Source organism: Durio zibethinus, chromosome 3 (assembly GCF_047325235.1).
Source record: "Durio zibethinus cultivar Kanyao isolate XHJ-2024 chromosome 3, ASM4732523v1, whole genome shotgun sequence".
NCBI classification, from domain to species: Eukaryota; Viridiplantae; Streptophyta; class Magnoliopsida; order Malvales; family Malvaceae; genus Durio; species Durio zibethinus.
In genome coordinates this window covers 3,808,534-3,826,407 of record NC_143164.1, presented here as the reverse complement: position 1 = coordinate 3,826,407, position 17,874 = coordinate 3,808,534, and the positions used below count along the sequence as shown (strand labels likewise).

Below are 17,874 nucleotides of genomic sequence, written 5' to 3'. Positions count from 1 at the left end.
TACGTAGTATCTTTTCTTTTACATTTTGTTAGCTCTGTATACTACTGTTCTCGTTTTATGGGACGGCTAGGAGGGATGGAAGGAATACACAAATCCTCCTGCCATTGCCATATTTATTGAGCAGAGCAAGGGATGTCTCTATTGGGCAAATTTTCATTTTCATTGTTTTTTTTTTTCTTTTGAGTATTTGATTTATTAGTTATATTTACAAAATATTTACTTAGTTCCCTCAAACCAATAAACACAGGCACTTCAGCGGACAGAATGCTCCCCTCTGCCATCTGCACATTAAACACAAAATGCGACAATAACAGACAGGTTTTTTTAGCTCTCCTTCAAAAAGGGTTAATGCTTAAAATTTTTGCATTTATACTTTGTTTCTGTTACTAAAAATTAAAAATACAACGTGACAGGTTCAAATGGCTTCACAATATCTTATGAACAGCCAAAGGCCAATCTAAAAGAACCCCAAGTAGAAAAGTTAAAGCTCAAATGGTTTTAAGAGTTAACTGTTGTCATCCACAACTTGGCTGTTCAAAAATAAGCTCTCTCTTCTTTTAGAAAAGCCGGTAGATTCCAGGGTTGAACCCCTAAATTTTAGCTCTGGGGCAGCTCTATAATTGGGATCAACAGAAGCAGGTCTAGAGCTGGGATCAGCAGAATTCGGCATGAAAGAACCAGTTGCTCCACCGGGATATCGAGAAGGTGATCCGTACCTTCGTCCTCGAAGACCGCTGCTTCTCAAGTCCCCAATATCAGCACCCCTTGAAGAAGAATCCATAAAAGACCTGCCTCCAGTGCTAGATCCTATTGGGGCTCCATTTGTAGCCGATGTGGAACTAAAAGGGTCGTCTGGTCCCCATGATGTAAGTGCCTCTTTCTTCTTTGCAAAGAATTGCCATGCCCCAAATAGGAAAAGTATGAAAAACAGCACAGGGCTGGTCCATAAAATTGTATTAGATTCCCCTTTCAAAACAGGAAGATTAGAGTGATATATTCCAACATACTCACCTCCGAGGCCAAGAACAACAAGTTTTTCACGATCGCTGGCTATTAAGGGCATCACCAGTCTTCTCTCTTTGTTTGTATCCATCACTTGGTACGATAAAAAAGATGACCTGATCTCATCCAAAGTGGCAGAGAAAAGAAGCCGTGGTGCACCAGCCCTGACATAATGCAGGGTAGAAACATTATACACAAAAACCTTTTCTGGATCAACAATAAGCAAGTATCCTTTAATAGCCTGAAATGCAAGAGGCTCACGCATTTCCAACTTTTTCTTGAACCTAACCCTGCACTTTAAGTTCATAATATCGCCCAACAGCAAAACATGAATCAAATCGCCATCTGAAGTAAAACCATATGCTTTAGACCGGTCTGTTGCATCAAAGACATAATTCCGGGCAAGAGTTTGATTCAAACCTTCACATTCTGATTCCTTAATTTTCATGCTTCGCAAATCCAATGACCCAGCACCAGTCTCAGTCAAGAACAGAAGCCTTTGCTTCAAGAACACAAGTGGCCTACTTGTCGGCATGGCAGAACCATAAAGTATCCCGTTTTCTCTAAAAACCCTGATTTTCCCACTAAGATCCGTAGACAAAATATACCTCATTCTTCCAACATGATGAACTTCTAATGCAGTTATTGGCAACCCATCTTCCCCACTTTCAGCAGCCACAAATTTACCAACAGTTTCCATTACAGGTGAGCCTAACTCCTCTCCATTTAATCCTTCATAAATTCTATGTGCCAAGATCACACCACTCTGATGTCCTGTAACGATAATACTCTCATTCTTGTAAACAGACATGTAGGAAACCATTGCCCTAATTGGCGACTCGCTCTTGGTGTAAAACTCAGCCACAACATCCCCATTCCTTAAAAACACATAAACCCTTCCTCTTTCATCCCCAACAGCAACATACTTGCTAAGTCCTTCATAATCACGAAACGGCAACACGTTTATACATGTTGCATCAGAATCTAGTTTCACAGCTGACATGAATTGAAACCTCTCAGACCAAAACGGACTGTATTTAGTAACTAAAACAGCCCTCCCTCTTTCCCCATTTTTAGCTTCAACCTCTTGAATTTCAGCTTTACCATCATATTTTCGTTGACTAATTTCATCTTTCTTTCCAAAACCTGACCCTGAACTGTCAACACTATGACTGTCATCAACTTTTGAAGACTCTGATAATTTTGATTCTAATCTAGAAACTACTTCACTAAGGTTTCTTATTAATTCTTCAAGTTTATGCAATAAAACTTCCTGGGGAGTAAAATCAGGTGAACTCTTAAGTTCAGGTTCATGGTAAGGAATCTGATCATGTCCATGCTCCTTTTGGATGGAGACAGAATTAGAGTTTACAAAAACTATAGAAAGTGGTGGAGAAGTGAAAATGAAAAGAAAAAAGAACAGAAAAAACCTGCCTTTGTGTGGATTTGCCATTCGAAAGGAAAAGCTTGAAGACTTTTTTGATTCAATGTTTTGCCATTATAGATCAAAACCCTGTCTGAACTGCGGATCTTACTTGTGTTTTTTTGGATCTGGGTTTGGAGAATTTCGGCCGGAATCTTTGTTAGATTTGATGAATCTGATATGAGAAGATTGGAGAGATGGTGAGCAAAGACACAACTGTTATTAACGTTTTGACTTAGGTTTGTACTCTGTACGAGGAGTTAGGGCAAGAAATCCGGATTTCTAGGAAAAAAAAAAGAAAATCACTTTTGGTAAAGAAAATATCTCTAGAGAATGATTCAGTCCGGTTCAGCCACCCGAAATTTTGCTGACACCCCAATTGTCGCACGCCACGTTGGTTAAGAAAAAACTTTGTACTATTTTTTTTCACCCTATCTTAAACAAAATACAACGTATTATAGGTGAAAATAATATGAAAAAAATATAATTTAAAATTGATAAATAAAAAACATATTTTATATTAGATATGTAATTTATTTATAAATACAATATATATATGAAATAAATATAACTTAAATACATTTATTATCAAAATTATCTTGTGATACCAATAAGTAATTGATTTCGTTGATTAAGACTCTTTTTATTTTATGAAAAAATTTTAAATTTAATTTTTATTTATAATCATTTGTTAAAATTATATTAAATATTAAATTTATAATTATCTATCTTATATTATTAAATATAATATATTTTGTCATAATTTAAAAAATTAAATAATCTATTTATGTTGAATTTTTTCTTATAAAAAAAAATAATCTCGTGGTACGTTTGTCTTGCTTTTCATTTCCACCATTTCTGAATGGGTTTGGGCACCTAGAAAACAGAGCGTTTGGTTACTGTCCCTACTTGCTTGGAAGCCAAGCCATCATCATATCTATCAGAAGGAAAAATTTTCCAAAAACCAGACAGACATTTACGTCCTTCTCCTTTTCTTTTGCCTAGATTTTTTTCTTTTTAAAATACTAGGCCTACCTTGTTCATTTGACATCGGGAAAGGGACAGCCATCATTGTATCCACAAGGCCAAATTAAGCTAAAGTTTAAGCAAATCCATCCATTAAGAAGAACTAAAAGCTTTGGCTACAGTTTAAGCAAATCCATCCGCCTTCTGCTCACTCCTAGGCATTAGCCTATTGTTGTTCGATCAGAGCAAAAGACAAAGGGAATATTGGATCCAAGGGCTCTTAATTTTCTTTGAAGGGCCTTAAATGGCCACCTCAGTTTCCCGCTTTCACGAAGCATGGCAGAGCACAAATTCTATGGCAACATCTTAGCTGCTTGTTCTCACTGCTCAGCACCCCTTAAGGAACTAACCTGGTTGCTTTTTGTCTTCAATCTTCACTTAACACGCCAAAGCCAAAACCAATGTGCATAATTTGATAAATGAGTAGTACAAGTTTAGTACAACCAACACAACGGAGCTTTGACTGGCCTGGAAATCATTCCATTGGAGATGGTCCAAGTTTATATAATTCAAACATGCAAATGGATAAAGATTGATGTACAACAAATCACACTTCCAAATCCCAAGTACTCTCAGCAATAAATTTAGGGTTCTTAGATTCTTCAGCTAGGTTGATGGATGCTGAAATCTGGAAAGGAAAAATGATCATAGTTAGAGATCATCTCAGACAAGGGTTAAAAGTGCATTGTGACAAGTTGTTAGATTACTGACTAACAAGTCGTCATGTCAACAAACTATATTAAGTCATCATAACTTAATTTCTAATCAACGTATCATAACTCAACGTAACATGTTTACGAAACTCAAAAAAATTTTAACGAGTTTCAGTATCATATGCACCATAGGTGTTTTTTGCTCCAGTTTTTTTTTTTATTTTCTTTTCCCATAACAAAATCACTAAAACACTCTCCATGTTAATTTCTACAGAAAAGAGATCTATGAGATCCATGGCATGCTTCAATTATCCAAAAAAAAAAGAGATTCATAGTAGCCTGGTTGTCTACATCCTGCCAACAAAAGCAAAAGTAAACAGTAAAAACCCAAATATCTAAGAGCTTTCAACATGGGTTCTTCCCCTCGATCACTCCTCTGTTTCCTTCTCTTCAAAACAACCAAACAGAGGAATCAAATCTACAATCTTTTTCCCATTTGTATAAGGTACAACTTTCCAAGCCTCTTCAGTTGAACCAAGCAATACCTAACATCGCATGACCAAAGCTATCTTACAAGAAGACTACAAATAGATCCAAAGTTGCCTTATATAGAACATTATTAAATTAGGCAGAATTTTGCCCCCTCTTTTATTGTTACCAGTAGTCAAATTTGTTTCTAAGTTGACTCCCAAGAAAAGAAAGCAACCTTTGTTGGAGCCTTCTCTCTCATCACCAAAACAGATTCTCTCGTAAATCTCCATAAAGGATGGTCCTCTCTAAAATACATCAACTCCTTACCATAGAGCACATGTGACCATCTAAAATCTCCTTAGTCCGAGAAAAGTAATTGATCACACTGCTGAAGTATAAAGATTGCATCAGCATTAGCAGCCTCCCAACAAACAACTAGTGCCACTGCCTTAAAGCAACATGACCTAACTTCATCTTTGATATCATTATTTATTTAGTTCAAAGTAATGAGAAACACAGGCATTTTATTCCATTCTCCAAATACCTGGGTCATTGAATAAAACCCTTGCCTTAAACAAATAGAAATAACCAGAAAATCCAAGAACATGAGCAAAATGATCAAGAAATTCAAAGCCTTGCTTGCTTCAAGCTCTTCTCAACATTCAAAGCAGCATTCCTGCAGTGAGTTGCAACGACCACATTCTATATCCTCTTCAAACAATAGAAGACTCAATCAAGAAAACAGCAAAGTGTCTAGAGGTTGCAGGATGGATGAAACAGCAGTTTTCTGCTTATCTTCCTCAGAACCACACCAGGCAGCCATGTTATATTAAAACACACTCTTGCGGGAAAATGCCTTCTCAAGCTCCAAATTCAAACTTCTTAGGCTTCATATTACTTCAGTTTTCATTCTTGCACTCAATTTCTTGAACAGTCCATCATCATATGACATGAATAGTTCATTCCCACCAAATTCTTTGCTAAAAAATAACCTGTAGCTATATCGTAATAAAATGGGAAAATGCAGCATTTGGCAATGCAAGTGTTTAACCAGTTATCCTATGGACCTTAATTCACTTATGATTTCCCAACCCTGTCAATCACTTAGTATTTTTCTAAGTTCTAAACTTAAATTAGTAAGTTAAGTTGCATTGAAAACCCAATTTCAGAATATAAATGGCAGATTTCAAGATTATACTAAGCAATGAAACAATAAAAATTCAATAAAAAAAGTCAAACAAAAGATAAAGAAATGATTTTTTAGTTACCTTAAAAGTCCCATTAAACTTGGTATTTCTCAACCACTCCAAAGCCAAATTCCTGCACCATGTCTGATACGTGGCCTTAAAAACGTTGTCGTATACTCTCCTCGAAATCGCAAAATCCCACCTATTCTTCCCCAAATCATAGCATGGCTCCAAAGTCGTAACCCCCCCGAGCACGTAACTATACTTGAGCTTACAGTTCCTCGAACCAAGCATGTAAGTAGCCGACACCTTGTTAGCAGGATCGAACACCAGTGCCCCGTCTACCACTGTCCGTTTGTCCCTTCTGCCGCGATTGTAAGTAAGCTTCGACGCATTCTTCGCAAACCTAACTATGTTGTTAAATTGAAACCGAAGATCCTACCCCAAGAAAAATAATGGAAAAAGTTCAAGTAATTAACAAGTCAATTATTTATTAAAGGTGTAGTTAAAGGGAATTTGCTTTTCAAGTTAAGCGTGCCGTGCCTTTTTGGGGACGTCATGGCCGATGATGTAGAAGCCGGGTTTTTTAACAGCTACAGTCAAACCGTTCAGGCTGGGACCGTTGACGAACGTGCTGTCAGTCATGGAGGAGAGTAACTTGACATCGCCGCCGTTGATGGCGAGAGTAGTTGCGGCATTGCTCTTGTCATTTATGTATCTTCCTTTCAAAGACGCATTCATTTCTTTGGAAGATCAAAGGAGCCGAGACAACTGCGAGAGGTTGGTGGAAATGTCGAGGTCATTTTATTTATTTATTTATTTATTTGCTCTTGTAATTTTGCATCGAGCAAAACTTAACAGCTTGACGGCTCGGCTCAAGTCTTCAATTGAACCTTGGGCTTTTCCGGTGGGCTTCCTCCGAACATGGAGTCCGGAGAACAGACTATGGAGGCAGACTAATAGGCCAGAAGCCCGTTATTGTAACTTTTTGGTTTTTCTATGGTCAAATTTTAAAATCTTTTATCTTTATATTAAAGAAATTTTATTTTATACATTGCAGATAGAGGTTTTTAATTTAAATAACATATTTATATAATTAAAAGTTCGTTTAACACATAAATTTATATAATATTCCCTGAATGTTGTGTTATGTTCAGAACGAAAATGGCAAATTTGGTAATGACTCATTATTGCACAAATAAGAAATTAAGTCCTCACCATCTTCAAATTAATACTAGGGTTGAAGGGAATTCCTGGCTAATTACTCAGTGGACATTCATGGGGTGATCACAGAACAAGGCCTCCCAAATCTCGGTAAAGGCCTCCACAATAATGCCGTGATATTGCCTTGAATTCAAAGAAAGAAAACACTGCAACAGCTGCTCCAAATCCTTGGCCTCAAACATCTGTTTCTCCATTATCATTTCCAACATTGACCTCTTGAAGTCCTCATATGGATCCTCCGATTTCTTCATCACCGCAACGCTCTCCCTCACCTTCCCTTCCGACCTGGGGGCCGGTATCATCGTCCGTTTCAACATTGAACCACTCCCTGGAGTTTCATTCTCTGTTGACGTCAGAGTTTCTGTCGTTGTCTTTGAAACTTTTGATTTTGACAATCCTCTGTATTTCTTTGAACCAAAGCTTCTCAGCATCTTCATCTTCTTCATCTTCTTCGTGCTGTTTACATTTTTCTTGTTCCTTTTGGTTTCCATGTGGGAGTCCTCAGCCAGTGATTGATTCAACTCAAATGATGAATCGTCCGAGAAGCTTCTTGAAGTAGAGATTAGGGTTTCAGTCTCTTCATTTTCGTCTCCTAATTCGCTACTGAAACATCCACTGTCACGTGATGAAACAGTTGCCATTGCCTTCACTTTTTCCATCTTCTTTTCCTTCCCATTGACCTTGTGTTTGCTTGCTAAAATCGATGCTATATCTCCATTACTCTCATCAGAAAAGGATGCTTCATGGGTTTTCCTTTGAAGCTTGGACTTGTGAACTTTTGCCACTATATGCAACCGAGTTGCTTCTTTCTTCCAGGAGTAGTCAGCTGACTCAAAGCTGACGTCTGGGGACAAGTATTGATCAGTACTGTTTGATCTTCCTCGGCAGCCACAGCCAAGTGATCCTATCTTTGGTGACGAATGGCGTTTGATAAAAGAGTAGTCTGGTGACGAAGGAGGCGGGACAGGGAAGTTCAGGTGTGGATAGCTGATGTCCAATGCTTTAGGATTCACCGGAGAAAGTCTGTGAGTTACCGGGACTGGAGTCTCCGGCGACTTGGAAGGTTTCTTTGATCGACATAATTGGAAAGATGGTATAACACATGAAAATTTGAGCCTGAAACACTTAGCCATCTCTCAGAAAGTTGGTTTTTCTATGTTTACGGAGTCCTCAACCTTTCAGGGTCTAAGATGATTATATAGCAGACAAAGGGCCGGCAATTTCCCATATAATTAACTGACCAAACCCAAGTGATGATATCAGGTTTATACACACAGAAAGCTACATAAAATTCCTTAGCGAAACATTGTGTTCGAAAACGTCTGTATATTAGGTGGGTGATCAGTGTAAAAAAATCGTCTCTCTTTGTAAAATTCTACGTTGGCTACAGTCTGATCTCTCTAAGAAGCTTTGCATTGACACATGAAGTAAAATCATTAACTTTCAAATGGGTTATTCGGGTAGTTGTGTTTGTTTTTAATGGCAAGATACCTCCAACACCCAAAAGGAAAAGGTCGAGCTTCTGTCATTTTGTTCTCTAACATCATGACAAATATTTGTAGTAATGAAAGCTTAATTTCTTATAGATTTAAGGTGCAATTTGAAACGGTCACAATTAACAATCAAACAACTGGAAAAACAAAAAAAAAGGTGGGATTCTTAATTTTCTGATATTATATTTGATAATGCTGACACAAACTGATTTTAGCAATTTGATCATAACTATGGAACATGACACTTGGGGAATATTTCATGTACAATTAAATTTTTTATTATAATTTTATAATTATTTTATCTTAATAAAAAATTATATAAAGATTCAACACTTATAAATGTTGGTTTTATATAAAATTTTAATGGATCATAAATAATTTTGAATTGAAATTGATTAATTGTACTATAATTATTATAAATGATATATTCTATAATATTCACTCATATCTGCATGATTTGTTGATAAAAATTCTTAATTTTAATGATTAAAATTTAAATAAGTAGCTTCATTCTATTAGAATTAGACTCAGTCAAAACCTCAAGTAAAGATCCAAAGAGAAAAAAAAAAAACTATTTATATATTCTCCTTAAACAAATTAACTTGTGATCATGATCAGATCAAAGATGCGAAAGTATATTTCATGAGGTGGGACTTGAGAGAGCAAAATGGCTGTTTCCAGCCGTATTTTGAAGCATTAAACGGAAGCCCCCAAAAACCAAAAGGGCTAAAACCTCGGGGCCCCGACTTCTTATCAAGATTTACCCTTTTATATTATATGAACTCTGGCTTTCGTTTTCACTTGAAAGTTTCGCTTCAAAAGCATATAGGATATTGGCATTGGTATGGCTCGTGGACAAATTTAAGAGTTTGCATTTGATGTATTGTAAGTATATAAATTTTATATATTGTTAGTATATAAATTATATATATTATAAATAAGTTAGATGATATTATTTTATTAATAAAATGAATTAAAAAATATTTAATTTAATGGTTAAATTATAAAATAGAAATATATTATTATATAGTTTAATTATTATATTAAAATTTTTATTTTCATCATATCAAACGAAATGTTATCACTCTTTTGTATTCCTTATCCCTTAGGGTAGGATTGGTAGGCTACTTTACAGATATGGAAAGTCACAATCACAAGAGGAAGATTGAAGAAACTTGGAGAATTGAGGAGGTTGATTTCAATATTTGTGGGTTGTCCAATGAAACTTTCCTGCCTCCAGCTGATCTCAAGAGAGAGCAAGAAAGAGCAATAATAAGCTAGATTTCCATTTTCTTTTGGCCTCTAGGGTTTTAAGATTGTCACATTAAATATGAAGAAAACCAGCTCTAATGTTCTTGAATTTGATGATGAAGATGTTAGTAAATTTAAGAAAAATAGAAATAGTAAGAAATAAGAAAATATGACTTTAAGGTGTGAATAATATTATCTTAAAAGTAATTATATTTATAAGATACAATAAAGCCTTAAAACTCTCTAAATTAGAAGTAGTAAAATTAGTCAAGCAGAAAGATCTATTAATAATAAATAAATTGTTACAAATTAAGTTCATTTAAAAATCATGACATTCTGTATAGTCATATTTTATTGTTTAAATAAATTTTATTTAAACAGTCATATTTTTTTGTTCAGATATATTTATTCGTACTATTATATTTTTTACTATTTAAATATGTTTATTCAGAATCAGTAATATTTTGAAATAAATAATAATAATAAATAATTTAAATAAATTAAATCTATTTACCAAACAAGCTTAAGTGTCTCAAATGCTCAAGTACTTATCTTTGGCCAGGGATTCAAATAACAGTTTGATAGCGGAATAATGGCCGTAAAATTACGATAACGCTGCCTTCCGTCACCGTTAATAGATAAAAAACGGTTGAGAAATTCATTCACAGCAAAAACGGAGAGTAACGATCGTAAAATAACGGCATAACGGATAATAGTGATAATAACGGACCGTTATTGTCGCTATTCTGTTTTTCTACTCAACTCACTGATCTAATAGTTCTAACAAAAAAACAAAATTTTAAGCCTGCAAAATAAAACAACGAACCTGCAAAAGTAAAAGTAAAAGCCAAATCAAAAAATAATGCTCACAATCTCAGATCTTTATCATCAAAAGAAATTTTAAAACAAGCTAGAAAATAGATCAATTATTTCAAGTTTCAACTTTCCACCATTCAAACGGCATTTTTGACATTCAAATTCAAATCAACCTCAAGTTTTCAATCAACATTCAAGATCAAACAAGGTAAGAAAATAAAGTTAAATTACCTTTTTTTTTGTAAAATTTTTGTAAAATGATCTGTTGTGTCTTGTGAGAGTTTAAAAGACGAACGAGATATCTGTAGATACTAGACAAGTCAGCAAGTGATAGTGATAAAAGGATGTGAGAGAAAATGAGAGATGAAAAAAAAAAGAAATAAGAAATTTTTTTTGAAAAACTAGAGAAGGTAAGATGCAAGACGAAGAAGGTAAGATGCAAGACGAAGAAGAAGATGAACAGAAAAATGGAGCGTTTCTAGAAGGGTCTTCGTTTGCTAGAAAGAATTAAACAAATTTGATATATTAGGCACGTGGAGAGATTGGATGGGGTGGGGAGGATTGGGTGTGGTGGGGCGTTGGGGGGAAGGAGGGGAGGGATTGGGTGTGATGCGACGTTGGGGGGAAGGTGGGGAGGGATTGGGTGTGGTGGGATGTTGGGGGGGGAGGTGAAGAGGGATTGATGGGGGTGGGGAGGGATTGGGTGTGGTAGGGTGTTTGGAGGGTGGGATTGAATTTTTTTATTTAATTTTATAATTAATTTTTAAAAATTTTTTAGATAAAATTTAATTAGTGGTTTTGAAAATTTATAATTAATATAATATATAGATATTTTAAATGAAAAATTTTGATAAATTTTTTTGTATAAGTTAGATGAAAAATAATTAAAATTAAATATTATATTTTGATTGTGTTATATATTAATTTATAATTTTGTATATGAATTTTAATTTTTTTTGTTGTTTTGATATTTATATTATTGTCAATTCTTTTGATATTATATTAATTCTTGTTATTTTTGTGTAATTAGTGAAGATTGTGTTTATTATATAATTATTAAAAGTTGTTTGTGATAAAAAAAAAATTATATCAATTAGTGTATCAAAAAAATTAAGTTACTTAACAAATTTAGCATTTTATGATCTATTACTCTTATTAAGATTAAAAACTAAAAAATAAAAAATATAGGTTTGAAAATTTTATTAAAATATAAGTTTGAAAACTTTTAATTTTTGAAATTTTTTTTAGATAAAATCTAATTAGAGGGATTGAAGATTTACAATTAAAAAAAAAAGAGATTAATAATTTAATATGATATACATAGAGATTGTAGATGAAAATTATTGATAAATTTTTTATATAAGTTAGACAAAAATTAATTAAAATTAAATATTATATTTTGATTGTGTTAGATATTAATTTATAATTTTGTATATGAAATTTAATAATTTTTTTGTTCTTTTTATATTTATATTGTTGTCAATTCTTTTGATATTAAATTAATTCTTATTATTTTTGTGTAATTATTGAAGATTGTATTTATTATATAATTATTTGAAGTTATTTGTGATAAAAAAATTAATATCAATTAGTGCATCAAAAAGATTAAGTTATTTAATAATATTCTTAAGATTAAAAACTAAAAATTAAAAAATTTAGCGTAAAATCAATTTTTAATGATGTAATAAGTAATATTAATATTTCTAAATATAAGTTTATTTTGTTTTTATACAAAATAGTAAGTATGCCACCACGTGAAGAGTTTTCGAGTAAAAGAGTAGATGGCGTGCCAAGTGATGATATAGGTTGACATTTTGAAACACCTGTGCCAAATACAAGAGAAAATGTTTCATGTAAACTTTGTGATAAAGTTGTAAAATGAGGAATAACACATTTCAAAGAACACATTGCTCATAAAACTGGTAATGTTGCACCATGCCCCAACGTTACTGGTATGTTATGTTTTTTTAATTTTTTTGAAAATATTATTGTTAATTTCTTAATAAAAATTATAAAATTACATAAGCATGTGCAACTAATTTTCTCTTTTTTTTTAACTATATTATTAATAGGTATAGTAAATGAAAGTATAATGAAACTCCTTCAAGAAAGCAAATAAAAAAAAGCTGACAACAAAAGAAGAAAAAATAAATTTTTATCACAGTTAAGAGGGGAAGATGATTATGAAGGATTTATTAATGAAGACATTGCTACTAGACAAGCTGTGCGAGATAGTATCCAATCACAACATGAGTGGCACAGAAGACAAGAATTCAGACAAAGAACTAGTGGTTGGAGTAACATATATGAAGAAAGACGAAGCTCTCATGGTTCAGTTGCTGAATATTTTGAAGAAAGAACAAGGAAATCAACTCCAAATGAGTCTGAATTTTCATTAAGAGGAGTCGTTCCTGAATTGGTTAGAAGTAAAAGTTCAAGACAACCAAAAGTAAGTGATTCATTTCTAAAGACATTAAGAAGAAAAATGGGTGAATCAGTATCAAAATTTTTTATATATGATCGACTTCCTTTTCAATTAGCAAATTTCCCATGGTTGCATAATTTGATTTCTGTGGCAGCAAAAGTTGGCCAACATGTAAGACTTTCAACACCTTATGAGGTCTCAGATGTGTATTTAGAGTCTGAGTATCAACAGGTTCATGAATGGGTTAATGGATTAAAAGCTTATTGGAATGAATTGGGTGTCACTTTGATGTGTGATGGTTGGACCAATAGTTTGAATGAAATGCATATCATTAATTTTCTTGTTTACTGTAGTAAAGAGACTATTTTTTAGAAATTTATAGATGTCTCAAGTGTTCGTAGTAGAGATACAAACTTTTACTACAGATTATTAGATAAAGTTGTGGAAGAAATTGAAGAAAAATACATTGTTCAAATAGTCACTAATAACGAGGCAGCACTTAAGGCCGTAGGAAAAAGACTAATGGAGAAGAGAAAATATTTGTATTGGATAGCATGTTCAGCTCATTGTTTGGACTTGTGCCTTGAAGATATTAGGAGGAAAAAAATGTGACAAAGGTTTTGGATGATGCAAAGAAAGTGACTTGTTTTATATACAATCACATTTGGACTGTTAATTTGATGAAGAAATATACACAAGGGAAGCAAATACTTCGTCCTGCTCTTACCTGATTTGTTACTCATTTCATACAATTAGAAGAAATAATGAGGTAAAAGCAAAGTTTGAGAGAGATGTTCAATTCAAAGGTTAGTACTTAGTAATTAGTACAATTATTTAAATCTAGCATCTTTTTATGATATTATTGTTTTAAAATATATTACTCTAAAAATTTATTGATGAATATATAGGAATTTAAAGATTCAAAATGGAGACAACAAAAATCAGGACCTACTTATGAAGTCAAAAAAATCATTTTGAGAAAAGATTTTTGGAAAAAAGCAGGTGATATAATAAAAGTTTATGAGCATTTGGTAAAAGTGTTGCGCCTTGTGGATGGTGATGAAAAACCAACAATGAGCTTTATTTACGAGGCTGAGGATAGAGCTAAACAAGCAATTCAACAAACTTGTCATTATTCTACTGAATATGAAAAGATTATTGACAATAGATGGAGTTTCATGCACTCTGACTTGCATTCAGTTGGTAAGTAAACCAAGAATATAGATGGTATTTAAAAAATATGTTTATTTTTTATACTTAAATTGCTTATATATTTATTTTTTATTACTTTAATATAATATTATTATAAATTATGTTTAGGTTACTATCTAAATCCATAATTTCAATTTGGAGTGGAACATTCTGTAAATGTATTTAAGGAAACATTAGAAGGTATAAAAGCAGTTATTGAAATATTAGAACCTTCGATAGATACTCAAATCAAAATGATTAATCAGGTTAGTATTTAATATTATTTTATAACTTTAACATTTGTTTTATCTATTAAAAATTAAATTATTTTTTATTTATTCATTTATTATTGTATTTTCAATCGATGTAGTTGTTATTATTTCGGGACAAGCATGAAACATTTGGTAGTCCACAAGCATGAAGAGCTTTGAAGCAAATGAATCCAGGTAAATAGTAAGTTAAATAATTATAATTTATTTATATTATTTAATTGTATAGCCCTTTGAAATTTAATTTAAATAATTTTATACAGCTGAGTGGTGGATAATATATGGCACTTGTGTTCTTGAATTACAAAAACTAGCAATCAAAGTGCTTAGTCAAATAACATTTGCATCAAATTGTGAACGTAATTGAAGCACATTTAGCTATATTCACACCAAAGCAAGAAACAGATTGAAGTTTGAAAGACTCCAGAAACTTGTATATACCTATTATAACATGAGGTTGAGGATGAGACATCAGAAAAGAATGAGCATTGATGAAATAAATAATAGTTTTAATCCTATTAGCCTTGACTATATTTTTGAAGATGATGATCCACTAACAGAATGACTGCAAGAGAAAGAAAATTCTCTATTAGATGGTCAAAACTCTGATTGGTTGCCTGCAGATAATTTTGACAATGAAATGAATGTTGAATGATCACGTCAATCTCAAGAAAGGAATGTGTCTCATTCAAGTTCAAGTCCAACACCAAATCAGAGTGATGATGGTGGTGGTTTAAGTCCATATGATGATGATGATGGTGATGAAGATGGTGATGATGCGAATTTTGGTGATAATATGGATGCAAATCGATCTTACAACCCACTTGGAGGAGAATTTGGGCTTACTGCTACTGGTGAACTTTTTATTAATATGGCAGAATACGAAGGAAATCCATTTGCTGAATCTAGTGAGGGTCAAAGTGCACGTACAGCTCGATCAAAAGGAAAAACAAAGAAGCACCATTATGAAATTTCTAGAGGTTCTTCATCTTTAGGTGAGAGACTAAATTCTAGTAACTTTGAGTATAGTGAATCATCGGTTAGTACTCAAAGACATTATTATCCACCAGAACAACATAATTTTCAACCTCCTCATGGTTATCCACCTCCATATGGTTATTATCCACCTCAAATGTATCCTCCACCTCTTCAAATATATCCTCCACCTCAAATGTATCAGTTCCCACAAATGTACCCTCCACCACAAATGTATCATCCTCAAATATATCTTCCCCCTCAAATGTATCAAGAACAAAAGTCTAAGGGATGGAGATGGAGTCAACTTGGCTCTCAAAGTGAAGATAGAGAATCTGATCCTCCTTGTCATTCTACCATGTGGTAAATTTGAAATATGTATCAATAATTGTAGTTGATGGAATTTGAATTTATTATATTTTTAAGTTTGTAATTTTATTAAATTAAATGCTTGATATTTAACATATTATGTTTTGTTAATATTTGATTTGTCTAGAATTAATATTGAATATGAACTTGGCCAAGAAAAATTTTATGGATAAACCAAATATGAATGATTTTTATAATCTAAATAAAATTGTGAATAATTTTTTTAGAAAATAAAAAACATAGAGTGTCATAAACTAATTTTAAAATCATTGAATAAGAGTTTTTATAATTATAATTATAATTATTATATTTTATAAAAAAAAAAATTCACAACCTTGATGACCGCAGTGACCGCAATTATCTCCGTTATATTCGAAAACGCGACAAATGCTACCCAACCGAAAACGTGACCGCGATCGCTATTTAAATCCCTGTCTTTGGCTTTTAAAATTGTCTGACCTATTAAAAAAACTCTTAATAAACCCAAATGACTTGGTTCACTCCAACACTTAGCTAAATTACTTAAATAACATAAATAATTTTTTTTAAATCATATATAAATGATCTTTCTACTCAATGTAAAAACACCAGCAGAAGATGGCCCGGAGATGTTTGGAGAAGAGACCCAATATTTTTTATTCTGATGATGAAGATGGCTTGCGACTGGAGACTATCCTGGAGTTGCCTATTCCCGGAGAGATGTTTCAGGCTCAGGGGCGTGGACAACACTAATGAAAGCTCAGGCTTATGAAAGCACATTAAATAGGGAGTTCTCTGCATCGACGAAGCTTGTTGGATCTCCTTTTATTCATACAATTCAGCCCCAAACATTTTTTACCAAAGCAAACTATATCAACCAATGATGCTTTCTTTGTTTTTCATTTTTCCCTCTCATCTTTTCGCTTATCAGTAGCACAACATTCTGTTGGAAGTGAATTTTTTTTTTCCTGAAAATTGCCTATTCATTATATGCAAATATTAGAGGTTCGTGAGCAACGAAGGATTTCAGGCACGTGAAGCCAGGAGTATAATTGAATTGAGTAGATTCGGTGAGAAGTTCGGATTTGAACTTGATTTAAAATTTATTGTTAAAAACTTAATACATATTTGATTGAGTTTTAATTTTTAAACTCAAATTTGATTCAAAATAAAAATTAAACTATTCGAATTCGTTTGATAAATTTATTTAATAAAAATGAACTCGATTCTCATATTTGATTTTAAATTTAATTATGTATTCAAACTCGAATTGATATTTAAAGATAAAATAATAATTTTTAATTAAAATAATAAAAATATATTAAAATTTAAAAATTCACTAATTATTCAAATTAAATATTAAAATACTCAAATTTAATTAGTTCGATGAATTAAATTGTTCATACTTAACTTGACAATAATTAAACTAAATTTAAATTTTATTAAATTCGAATTTCAACTACTTGTAAATATTAATATATTATTTACACATATAGGTTATACAGTAACTCAATCAGATCTTCTCAAAGGCCCAAATGAAGAGCGCCACCGCTTCAAGACATTCCAGTAAGTTACCCATATTAACCTACAAAAGGCTAGGGCTTCTGAGCCAGATCGAGCCCATCTTAAAAAAAATTTTAAATTTATGCCTATGTGGGCCCAGTCACCGAAGCTGCAACAGGTCCAAGCGCCCCACAATTTGATCAAATCCCACGAAAGGTCCAAACAAAGGAGCCGCTGAAACCGTCAAAACTTCCAGTTAAATACTGCTCAGCCATAAAACCCTAATCCTTGAAAACTCTATTTATACAACTAAAAGCCCTAAACTTGCCGCCTCTAAAGATTTAGCAACCCTTTCTATCAATTTCTTCATATTTTTCATTTGATTTTCTTCTCTGATTCAAATGATTTTGTTTCGCTCAAAATCGCTCCTTGAAATCAAAATAAAAATATTGTTTTTTTTTATGCATCTGTTTACCCTCTCCTTTTTATAGCAAAAAGCAAACAATTGCTAATGGAGATATAACGGATGCAGATAGTGAAAGGTGAGCTTACCAGCCCATTCCATTTTATTTCTTTGCCTTGGTGTCAAATGGACTTACCCATATATTTTTTTTATA

General features: G+C 32.8%; 3 protein-coding genes across 4 annotated transcripts; all 3 read right to left on the bottom strand.

The window, feature by feature from the left end:
• Positions 1 to 345: 345 nt before the first annotated feature.
• On the bottom strand, positions 346 to 2,709 carry LOC111312449 (putative membrane protein At1g75140). Of its 2 annotated transcripts, XM_022912831.2 has the most exons (2): positions 1,012 to 2,709; positions 346 to 938 (listed from the first exon to the last, which is right to left on the bottom strand). In XM_022912831.2, the coding sequence occupies exons 1-2, from the start codon at positions 2,453 to 2,455 to the stop codon at positions 808 to 810; spliced, it is 1,575 nt and encodes a 524-aa protein (XP_022768566.2). In that variant the 5' UTR covers positions 2,456 to 2,709; the 3' UTR covers positions 346 to 807. The 2 variants fall into 2 exon arrangements, with proteins under 2 accessions (XP_022768566.2, XP_022768485.2); XM_022912750.2 differs by having other exon boundaries at positions 346 to 2,703.
• A 1,120-nt stretch (positions 2,710 to 3,829) lies between these two features.
• On the bottom strand, positions 3,830 to 6,568 carry LOC111300928 (outer envelope pore protein 24A, chloroplastic-like). The gene is made up of 3 exons (XM_022896498.2): positions 6,306 to 6,568; positions 5,844 to 6,200; positions 3,830 to 4,079 (listed from the first exon to the last, which is right to left on the bottom strand). Exons 1-3 carry the CDS (start codon positions 6,501 to 6,503, stop codon positions 3,999 to 4,001), a joined length of 636 nt encoding a protein of 211 aa, XP_022752233.1. The 5' UTR covers positions 6,504 to 6,568; the 3' UTR covers positions 3,830 to 3,998.
• A 290-nt stretch (positions 6,569 to 6,858) lies between these two features.
• Positions 6,859 to 8,441, bottom strand: LOC111300920 (uncharacterized). The gene has a single exon (XM_022896493.2). It carries the CDS (start codon positions 8,117 to 8,119, stop codon positions 7,028 to 7,030), a length of 1,092 nt encoding a protein of 363 aa, XP_022752228.2. The 5' UTR covers positions 8,120 to 8,441; the 3' UTR covers positions 6,859 to 7,027.
• Positions 8,442 to 17,874: the final 9,433 nt, after the last annotated feature.

Bases quoted from the DNA above. Each gene is read 5' to 3' on its own strand.
- LOC111300928 (XM_022896498.2), bottom strand. From the start codon at position 6,503: ATGAATGCGTCTTTGAAAGGAAGATACATAAATGACAAGAGCAATGCC. The intron at 6,201-6,305 runs GCACGGCACGCT...TTCTTGGGGTAG, and splicing joins GCCATGACGTCCCCAAAAAG to GATCTTCGGTTTCAATTTAA. The intron at 4,080-5,843 runs GTAACTAAAAAA...TTTCCTTTCCAG, and splicing joins AGTTTAATGGGACTTTTAAG to ATTTCAGCATCCATCAACCT.
- LOC111300920 (XM_022896493.2), bottom strand. From the start codon at position 8,119: ATGGCTAAGTGTTTCAGGCTCAAATTTTCATGTGTTATACCATCTTTC.
- LOC111312449 (XM_022912750.2), bottom strand. From the start codon at position 2,455: ATGGCAAATCCACACAAAGGCAGGTTTTTTCTGTTCTTTTTTCTTTTC.